Source organism: Corythoichthys intestinalis, chromosome 3, assembly GCF_030265065.1.
Source record: "Corythoichthys intestinalis isolate RoL2023-P3 chromosome 3, ASM3026506v1, whole genome shotgun sequence".
Lineage (NCBI taxonomy): Eukaryota > Metazoa > Chordata > Actinopteri > Syngnathiformes > Syngnathidae > Corythoichthys > Corythoichthys intestinalis.
This window is the reverse complement of record NC_080397.1, coordinates 59,528,748-59,539,997: the sequence shown is the minus strand read 5'-3', so window position 1 is coordinate 59,539,997 and position 11,250 is coordinate 59,528,748. Positions and strand designations below refer to the sequence as shown.

Genomic DNA, 11,250 nt, shown 5'->3' with positions numbered 1-11,250 from the left:
GCCCCATCTGGCCACCCCTATGAAAAATTTCTGGAGGCGCCACGGAACAACAGTAAACATTTGTCCATTTTATAGAACAGGTTTCTAATGAAGCAGGGAGCTTTCCCTTCCAGGAAGTCCCTCAGTTTGTCGGTTGCTACTAGCAACTTACTAGACGACGCGCTAACGGCAATCCGAGTCCATACACGTAAATTTAGAAAAAAACACACACACACACAAAAAAAACGCAATGATGAGAAACAACAATTTGTAGTCATGGCGCACGACGATACACGGGTGGAGTGGATACGACAGCGAGTTCGTGTTTGTTTCAATTTAGCTGACAATGCATGTTTCGACGAACTTCTGAGTCGCAATGATGGAGTACAGGAGGTGGAACTAATTCGCTATTTGAATGGCGTTCTTGAAGAAAACACCGCTTGCTGCCTTCTGTTCATGAAAACTGTCCGGGAGGAGGAGATTGAAGTGAGGATTCCTCAAGGTGAAGACAATGTTTATTACATGCTGTATTTTAACCTTTTCATGCACGAATTATGATTTTTCTTTATTACATTCCGTTAGACCGGGGTTTCAAACCTACGGCCCATATCTGAAATGCAATTTGTTGCCTGCACGTATTTTGCGATGGGCAATGAGATGATATGTAATTTTAACGTCCTCTTTTGCCCGGACAAGTCCTACTTTCACGTAGTGTCCTCGTGGTCCGGACGGGTTTTATAAATTCATAAAAATGTCCGGTTTTTATGATTTTTTAAATGATTTTTCACGGGACCAATTTGAAGAGAATCCCTCCGACCGCTGGGTGGCAGCAGTTGACATGGCTCCTACGAGAATGGAGGGAAGTAGTAATTCTTCTTGTTTTTGTTGGCAGTTTACCCCTATCATGAGGAATGATTTTGAGATTTTAAGCTTTCCAATGATGTATCACACATGCATTTCGGACAATTTTTGAATTTGCGGAACTTCAAGTCACCTGAGTGTTTTCCGCCATATAAATATATATGTATAAATTAGGGCTGCCAAACGATTAAAATTTTTAATCGAGTTAATTACATCTTAAAAATTAATTAATCGTAATTAATCACAATTAATCGCAATTCAAACCATCTATAAAATATGTCATATTTTTCTGTAAAATATTGTTGGAATGGAAAGATAAGACACAAGATGGATATATACATTCAACATACGGTACATAAGGACTGTATTTGTTTATTATAACAATAAATCAACAAGATGGCATTAACATTAACATTCTGTTAAAGCGATCCATGGATAGAAAGACTTGTAATTGTTAAAAGATAAATGTTAGTACAAGTTATAGAAATTTTATATTAAAACCCCTCTTAATGTTTTCGTTTTAATAACATTTGTAAAATCTTCAGTCAAAAAATAAACTAGTAGCCCGCCATTGTTGATGTCAATTATTACTTACACAATGCTCATGGGTGCTGAAGCCTTTAAAATCAGTCGCACCCAAGCGCCAGCAGAGGGCGGAAAAACGCCATAAAACACAATTAACAAGTGGGCTTTTCACTGTACTGTCATTTAAATCTGTCTTAGCGGGGCATGTGCGTTAATTGCGTCAAATATTTTAACGTGATAAATTTAAAAAATAATAATAATTACCGCCCGTTAACGCGATAATTTTGACAGCCCTAAAATAAATATTACTGAAAAAAACTTCTTAGTCAGGGTATAACAAAAATAAATAAAAATTCAGCTTTCCTTCAAGATAAAACACTTCTGTTTTTGTCCACAAGCACAGCCAAACTCGCTCAAAAAATGAAAATGATTCATTAATCATAATCGAGGTAAAAAAAAAAAAATATATATATATATAAATATATATGTATGAAAACACTCAGGTGACTTGAAGTTCCGCTCTGAGACCCCCAATTGGCCAAATTTCAAAATTGTCCGATTGTTCTTGTGAATAAATGCTTATATCCCTGAATTCTTTATAGATATGGACGTAAAGCAGTCTCAATTTTTGGTTAAAAGAGGAAAAAAAACAGGCAGGTAGCATTTATTTTACGTAAATGTCAAAATTATCGCGTTAATGGGCGGTAATTAATTTTTTAAATTAATCACGTTAAAATATTTGACGCAATTAACGCACATGCCCCGCTCAGATTTAAATGACAGTACAGTGAAATGACCACATGTTAATTGTGTTTCATGGAGTTTTGCCGCCCTCTGCTGGCGCTTGGGTGCGACTGATTTTATAGGCTTCAGCACCCATGAGCATTGTGTAAATAATTATTGACATCAACAATAGCGGGCTATTAGTTTATTTTTTTGATTGAAATTTTTATAAATTTTAAAACGAAAACATTAAGAGGGGTTTTAAAATAAAATTTCTATAACGTGTACTAACATTTACCTTTTAAGAACTACAAGTCTTTCTATCCATGGATCCCTTTAACAGAATGTTAATAATGCTAATGCCATCTTATAATAAACAAATACAGTCCTTATGTACTGTATGTTGAATGTATATATCCATCTTGTGTCTTATCTTTCCATTCCAACAATAATTTACAGAAAAATATGGCATATTTTACAGATGGTTTGAATTGCGATTAATTGCGATTAATTACGATTAATTCATTTTTAAGCTGTAATTAACTCGATTAAAAATTTTAATTGTTTGACAATTAGTAAATATTACGAATTATGACGCCAATGCCGTAGCGGTTAATTTCTCCCATTGATTTTTTTCACAATGTTTCAAAATGCATGCATGGTACGAAAAATATAATAATTACCTTGAATCCTCGAACTAATCGCTTCTGAGACAATCCTTCCTGTTTGTATGCGGGACAGCTGTCATACTTTTTCAACCTAAATCCGGCGTTGGATCGCTGCATGTGTTTGAGAATAACTGCGACCGACTTCGACCGACTGAAGCGGAGTGTGGGACGGCCCCCTACTGAAAGGCATGGCACAGTGTCTGGGGAATGTGTCCCGCCAATATCCTTTTGAAGTCAAAAGTTAAGAACTTTGCGGTTCGGATGTCTATTGCCGTCAATAGGTGGTTTTTAATATCAATTTCCCTATTTTGCTGGCTACAACAACACATACTCTGTGACCTCGATTGGCAGTGAATGAGTGGAACTAAGGATTAATGTTACCATTTCAGCTTCATCATTAGAAAACGGCAATTCTGATGACTCTTTGAACCAGGGGAAGTCAAGGATCCAACATGGACAAAAGACGTCTGAACAACCAAGTCATGTGAGTTTTTTAAAATCCTGTAATTTTCACACTCTAAGGCACACCTGACTATAAGCCGCCACCCACCAAATTTGGCACAAAAACAGCATTTGTTCATAGATAAGCCTCACTGGACAGCGGTCTTCAATGTATTATGGGATATTTACACCAAAAGATATGAACCGGTAACACATTATTTGACAGCAGCAACACAAGACTGTCATGAGACCAAATGAACCACCATAAAGCTGTGCAGCAAATTGGTTCAAAAAGCTTCATTTGGCCATCACTGCTCCCTTGGGGGAGACAGTCAAACTGCTGCCACCTGCTGTCAACACTGTTGTTGTCCTACGTGCCTCCTAGCATGCATTGCAGCGCTACAGATGTAAAAAACAATCAAAATTCATGTTCTGTGCTAATCATTTCTTCAGTTACTGTTCCACTTGTTTCATTAATTGCTAGTTATGGTATTTGGTAACACTTTATTTGACATTAAACGATCATAATTATGACATGACACTGTCAACAATGATGACACATGCCATTTAGTGTTATCCATCAAATTGTCTCACTTTTGAATGGATGTAAAAGATCCAAAATGGACATAAATGGAGTTAGTGACATAATTCAGTCATAGACTTCATAACACGGGAAACGGGGCAGATTCGTAGGGGGCCTATTTTCAAAAATTTCACGTTAAAGTATTTACAAAACCAAAGCTGCTACTGATCTAAAACCTAAACAGGCACCTACCTTAGCCATATCTGAGTCTCCATGAGCAGCGGCATCAAAAAATTCAAAGTCATTCCCTTATAAAATCCCAATGAATTATTTTCTATATAGTAAGTATAACACAACTTAAAATGTCCGTAAAAGTATCAGATTTTACACTAGATGCACAAAAATCACCAAGTGCAGAGATAATCACCCATATTTTCAGGATCAATAGCATTATTTAATATATTTTTAGTTTTAGTTTTAGACCAAAATAGCAACTTTTTTTTTTATTTACTGCAAGTATTCAACAGCTAATAAATCACTCAATTTAACATCAGAAACTTAATACTTGAGGAAAACATGCAGAATCAATCATAACCAATATGTAAATGGATTATTAATACATTCTACCGTGGGGCAAATAAGTATTTAGTACCCTTTGTGGGCAATAACGGAGGCCAAACGTTTTCTGTAACCCTTCACAAGCTTTTCATACACTGTTGCTGGTATTTTGGCCCATTCCTCCGTGCAGATCTCCTCTAGGGCAATGATGTTTTGGGGCTGTCGTTGGGCAACACAGACTTTCAACTCCCTCCTCACCCCGTGGCATCAAAATGATAATAAGAACGGGGAGCAAAAATCCCAGGACCACACGGGGGGACCTAGTGAATGACCTACAGAGAGCTGGGACCACAGTAACAAAGGCTACTATCAGTAACACAATGCACCGCCAGGGACTCAAATCCTGCACTGCCAGACGTGTCCCCCTGCTGAAGAAAGTACACGTCTGGGCCAGTCTGCGGTTCGCTAGAGAGCATTTGGATGATCCAGAAGAGGACTGGGAGAATGTGTTATGGTCAGATGAAACCAAAATAGAAGTTTTTGGTAGAAACACAGGTTCTCGTGTTTGGAGGAGAAAGAATACTGAATTGCATCCGAAGAACACCATACCCACTTTGAAGCATGGGGGTGGAAACATCATGCTTTGGGGCTGTTTTTCTGCATAGGGACCAGGACGACTGATCTGTGTAAAGGAAAGAATGAATCGGGCCATGTATCGAAAGATTTTGAGTGAAAATCTCCTTCCATCAGCAAGGGCATTGAAGATGATATGTGGCTGGGTCTTTCAGCATGACAATGATCCCAAACACACAGCCAGGGCAACAAAGGAGTGGCTTCGTAAGAAGCATTTCAAGGTCCTGGAGTGGCCTAGCCAGTCTCCAGGTCTCAACCCCATAGAAAATCTGCGGAGGGAGTTGAAAGTCCGTGTTGCCCGACAACAGCCCCAAAACATCACTGCTCTAGAGAAGATCTGCATGGAGGAATGGGCCAAAATACCAGCAACAGTTGTGTAAAAAGCTTGTGAAGAGTTACAGAAAATGTTTGGCCTCTGTTATTGCCAACAAAGGATACATAACAAAGTATTGAGATGAACATTTGGTATTGACCAAATACTTATTTTCCACCATGATTTGCAAATAAATTATTTAAAAATCAAACAATGTAATTTTCTTGTTTTTTTCCCCCACATTCTTTCTCTCATGGTTGAGGTTTAACAATGTTGCCAATTACAGGCCTCGCTAATATTTTCAAGTGGGAGAACTTGCACGATTAGTGGTTGACTAAATACTTATTTGCCCCACTGTATATTCAGTCACAACTTATTATAGAATAGAATATCCCTTTATGATCATTATACACTAAATACTGTTAGCGAATGAGGTTAGTGGCCGCCTGGCGTAAAAGGAGCTTTTCTGGCGAAAATTCATGTGAATAAATGCTTAAATCCCCCAAATCTTCATAGGTATGGATGTAAAATATTCTTGATTCTTGGTTAAAAGCAAAGAAAGTGTACAGTTAGTGTTTATTTTACGTACTGTATATTGACGAAATACCATGCTACTATGTTAGAGGAAGAGGCTAGCGGCCGCCTGGCGTTAAAAGAGCTTTTCTGGCTAAAATTCTTGTGAATAAATGCTTAAATCCCTGAATTCTTTATAGATATGGAAGTAAAACTGTCTCTATTCTTGGTTAAAAGCAAAGAAAACGTACAGTTAGGGTTTATTTTACGTATATATCTACGATGTACCATGCTACTATGTTAGCGAATGAGGCTAGCGGCCACCTGGCATAAAAAAAAACTTTTGAGGCAAAAATTCTTGTGAATAAATGCTTAAAACCCTGAATTCTTCATAGATATAGACGTAAAACAGTCTCGATTCTTGGTTAAAAGTAAACTATATGGCTAGTCAGTTGGGAAAATTAGCCCCCTCTATGTGTAAACAAAGAGGAAAATTCCTGTGAATAAATGCTTCAATCACGCATGCATGGTATGAAAAATATATTTACCTTGAATCCTCGAACAAATCATTCCTGAGACAATCCTTCCTGTTTGTATGCGGTACAACTTTCGTAGTTAAATTCAATCGTAAGTAAATCCAAGCTTAAATCCGACATGAGCGTGTGCTGTCTTCGGCTATTACTAAATGAAGCTCGGCCCCCTCTGATAAGGCGTCGCGCAAAGAATGACGAAGTGACACGTCAATAGTGATGATGTCTATGATTCAGTAATGCCCAAGATAGTGTCATGTCATAATTATAACGGTCTTATGACAGTCCGAAAATTCTGCTAACTTTTTGGTGTTTATTAATGATGGACCAAATTAATCAATTTTGTATTCTCAGACTATTCAACTTGTCTATCACACTGAGCTCCACATGGCAATAAACCGAGTGCCAGAGCGATTCGCCAAATCTCGAGTTTTATATTTCCTCAGGACCACTAAGGGTAAGAATAATTTTAAGATTATGGCAATTCTGATGCTTTAGTCGGGGAAAAAAAAAACAATGGATTGGTGTTTGTGCATCATGTTCTAGAGTCCATTGTAGAGCCACTCGACATGATAGAAGCCAATAAGATGATGCCCAAATTCTTTGAGACCGGTTTGCATAATGGACACAACCTGCAAACTCTGCAGAAAAAACTTGTACATGTAAGTATGGCTTACTCCCGGAGCTGAAAACAACATGACCGGGAAAAAACTATGGCGGTAGATTTGTGTCTTTATTATTCAATCAAATCAAAAGTTGCTTCAATCAAAAAAAAAAAAAGTAAATTTGAAACTCAAAAAAATGTATTTGTAACCTATTATGGCGGAAAACACTCAAGTGACTTGCAGTTCCGCTCTGAGACCCCCAATTTAGCCAACTTTCAAAATTGTCCGATATGCATGTGTGATACATCATTGGAAAGCTTAAAATGTCAACTTTCTGGGGAAAGAAAAATTTTGAGCAGGAGGACATTTAAAAAATTTTTTTTTTTTTAAACAGCAAAACCCTATCTGGAGATGAGAGCAAGCGAGAACAGAATTACAGACGCCATGACTTTAAAGAGATATTATCGCGTACCTACTTTGTTTTGATCCCAAAACTCCCATGTATCACTAAGTGTCAAGACACAGCTGTGAATGGCCACAGCTGGATTTTTTGGGGATTTTATGGGTGAAACATGGTAATATAACAAGGGTCGCGATGTAGAAATCGCAGACATCAAGGAGTGGTCGAGATTTTCTTTTTCACATATTTGCCCCTTTAAACGTTTTTTTTTTTTTTTTTTTCAATTTTTCTTTGTTTGGATCGATTATTTATCATCTAACGTATCGGAGAAAATGCGACAGTAGCAAAAAAAAAATACAATGTATTGATAGTTATGAGGTAGATATCCGTGACTTTTTTACAGACGCCATTTTTTTCATCGTGACATAATTTAAAAGTTTAAAATATGTGAGTGAATAATTTTTTTTAAGTCGTTTTTTTTTTTCAATGAAATATGAGACATCAATGAATGATTCTAAGCTAAAAAAGAGACATTTTGAATGATAAATAAAATTAATTACTAGGGTTGTTCCGATCATGTTTTTTTGCTCCCGATCCGCTCCCGATCGTTTTAGTTTGAGTATCTGCCGATCCCGATAGTTCCTGATCTGATTGCTTTTTTTTTGCTCCCGATTCAATTCCAATCATTCCCGATAATTTTTCCCGATCATATACATGCTGGCAATGCATTAAGAAAAAAATGAATAAAACTCGGACGAATATATACATTCAACATACAGTACATAATATTAATATTATGACAATACATCCTCAAGATGGCATTTACATTATTAACATTCTTTCTGTGAGAGGGATCCACGGATAGAAAGACTTGTGACTTTGTATATTGTGACTAAATATTGCCATCTAGTGTATTTGTTGAGCTTTCAGTAAATGATACTGCAGCCATTCAACCCAAATGCATGTTGGGAAATGGAACCATGACTGTGTGTAGTGCTACCAATTTATATATCTTCTCTGCGTTGGGCAATAACATAAGGTGTTAAGACAAATATCAACTGCTACCTTGTTGACCCACATTGCTTCCCATGATATTTCCAATCATAGGGAGAGGAATAGTAAGGCTTTAGCCAATTAAAAAAAGGCTCCAAAGGCTGCCAAAATTCACTGTACTCATTTTTTGCTGTCTTTTATCTCTCTAAATAGGTAAAACGGCACCATTACAGATTGAGTGCGACAATGTGTGAGTAGGTTGTGCAGTGCATGCATTAATTGCGTTAAATATTTTAACGTGATACTTTTTTAAAAAAAATTAATTACCGCCGTTATTGGGATAAATTTGATGACCTTACCTTAAGCCTAAACTAAAGACTCTGGATGAGTGTAACATATTATGTCTGTAATGTTAAATGCAATTCGAAAACGATTTAATTAAAAAAATTTAAAAAAAAAAGATTTAAAAAAAGGCATGGCCGATATTTTTTTGCCGATTCCGATACTTTGAAAATGATGTGATCGATCGGGACATCTCTATTAATTACCTTTGTTTTATGGCTGGGTTGAAACAAAAGCGGTTGCGCGACGTCTGTAAACGGGGGTTTTCAGGGTAAAACATACAAATTAAAAATAGTTCGGGGGCTTCATGTGCCATGAATCTGCTATGGCAGCATATAGACATATTGTTCTATCAAACACAACAGTTGTTTTAGCTTAAAATACAGCAGTTTCTTTTAAAGAGGAGTGCAAGAGCAGAAACTGCTTTTTCAGTCTTGTCTGTGTTTTCCGCCATTTGTAACCTATTTTTCTTTGATTGAAAATTTTTTTTTTTTTGCTTTAAATCAAGTTTTTCTTGATTGAAACAACTTTTTTGATTGACGTTATGTAGTCTTGCGTTTGGACCACATTTTGGCTAGGACATTTGTGTCTTTATAATTCAATCAAAAAATAATGCTTCAAACAAAAAAATATATATTTTCAAGAGAAAAATCACTTCAATCAAAAATTTTAAAAATTCAATCGTAGAAAAAAGTTTTTGAATGTGAAAAATTATTTAAGACTCAGAAATTCACATTTGAACACTTAATTTTTCATTGAAACTGTTTTCTTTGATTGAAACGTCCGCGCCGGGAGCCCCGTCGCTTCAGCTTTGAAGGAGTGTCGTGTCAGTCGTGGGCCGTCCACTTGACAGCCAGCCTCCGCGCCTGGGGTGTGTGCGCCACAGGGCACCGTACCGTCGCGGGCACTCTGGTGAGATCCTGATGTCGCATCCCCGTACCGGTGCCCTATTTTCGGCTTAGACTCCAGCAGAGTCCGAAGGCTGGATGGAGCCCTGGTGGTCATTATTCTTGCTCCATGCTTTTAAGCCATTGGCGTAGTCACCTGCCACTCAAACATGTCAGAAGTAGCGTTGAAGTTGGATCTTTGTGTCAAAATGATTCAATCGAAAAAAAGTCCCTTCAAAACTTTTTCCACTTCAAAAAAAAAAAAGTGCGTCCAAAACTTTTTACACTTAAAAAAAAAAAAAAAGGGGTTAAAATGTTTTGCTTTTCAAAAAAAGTTACACTTCAATAAAAAAAAAAAAAAAAATTCAAAGGAAAAAATATTTTCAAAAGAAACATTTTTGTAATTATTTTTCTTTGATTAAAAAAAGTTTTTTTGATTGAAGTAACTTTTATTTGGATTGAATGATTTAGACACAAATGTCCTACCCATAATATGGCTCAAACACACACACACACACACAAAAATAAAAATAAAATAAGTGTTCAAATGCGAATTTCTGAGTCTCAAATAATTTTTCACATTCAAAAATTTTTTTCGATGATTGAAGCTTTTTTTTTTTTTTTTTTTTTTTTTTTTTGATTAAATTGATTTTTCTTTTGAAAATATATGTATATATTTTTAAACAACTTATTTTTTAAATGAATAAAAAAGACATAAATGTCACCAAAATGTGGTCCAAATGCATAACTACATTACGTATATCAAAAAGTTTCAATCAAAAAAAAAAAACTTGATTTAAATAAAAAAAAAATTTAAAAAATTAAATCAAAGAAAAATAAGTTCCAAATACATTTTTTTCGAGTTTCAAATTTATTTTTGCATTGAAACACTTTTTTTTTTTTTTTTTTTAATTCAAGTGACTTTTTCTTTGATTGAAAATAAATATTTTGATTGAAGCAACTTTTTTTTGATTGAATAATAAAGACACAAATCTACCTCCATAAAAAACACCCACTTTTTGAGTTCGGTTGCAATTGTGTCTTGTTTTGTTGTTTTTTCTAGATCTATATTCCACTAATGACTACCCATCAGATAAAAAATCCTAATGTAGGCCATGAAGCTGCAGCAGGTTCTCTTTCTGAAGAATTCAGTGGTGGAAGAGAGACTCCAACCAAGCCGAGTGACCAAGCATCAGTTCGCAATGATTTACTCAACAGCACTCACAAGTTTTTGGCTTTGGTCAACTCAACAATTCAACAGCTTCAAGCTCAAGGTTTCTTTGCAAAATCATGAATACCAATTTCTACTCATTATTCAGATGAGACAACAGTATATACTAGGACTGTCAAACGATTAAAATTTTTAATCGAGTTAATTACGGCTTAAAAATTAATTAATCGTAATTAATCGCAATTAATCGCAATTCAAACCATCTATAAAATATGCCATATTTTTCTGTAAATTATTGTTGGAATGGAAAGATAAGACTCAAGATGGATATATACATTCAACATACGGTACATAAGGACTATTTGTTTATTATAACAATAAATCAACAAGATGGCATTAACATTATTAACATTCTGTTAAAGCGATCCATGGATAGAAAGACTTGTAGTTCTTAAAAGAAAAATGTTAGTGCAAGTTAGAGAAATTTTATATTAAAACCCCTCTTAATGTTTTCGTTTTAATAAAATTTGTAAAATTTTCTATCAAAAAATTAGTAGTAGCCCGCCATTGTTGATGTCAATAATT

At 35.7% G+C, this 11,250-nt stretch overlaps 1 protein-coding gene across 3 annotated transcripts in view; it reads left to right on the top strand.

Annotated features, from left to right (window-relative positions):
* The window catches only part of LOC130913269 (dynein axonemal heavy chain 10-like), a 130,626-nt gene continuing 119,376 nt past the window's right edge, over positions 1–11,250 (top strand). For all 3 annotated transcript variants that reach the window (XM_057831735.1, XM_057831736.1, XM_057831734.1), the window contains exons 1-5: positions 1–481; positions 3,146–3,240; positions 6,622–6,724; positions 6,814–6,929; positions 10,558–10,768. In XM_057831735.1, the coding sequence (XP_057687718.1) occupies positions 88–481; positions 3,146–3,240; positions 6,622–6,724; positions 6,814–6,929; positions 10,558–10,768 (919 nt within the window). In that variant the 5' untranslated portion in view covers positions 1–87. The remainder of the gene's footprint in view (positions 482–3,145; positions 3,241–6,621; positions 6,725–6,813; positions 6,930–10,557; positions 10,769–11,250) is intronic.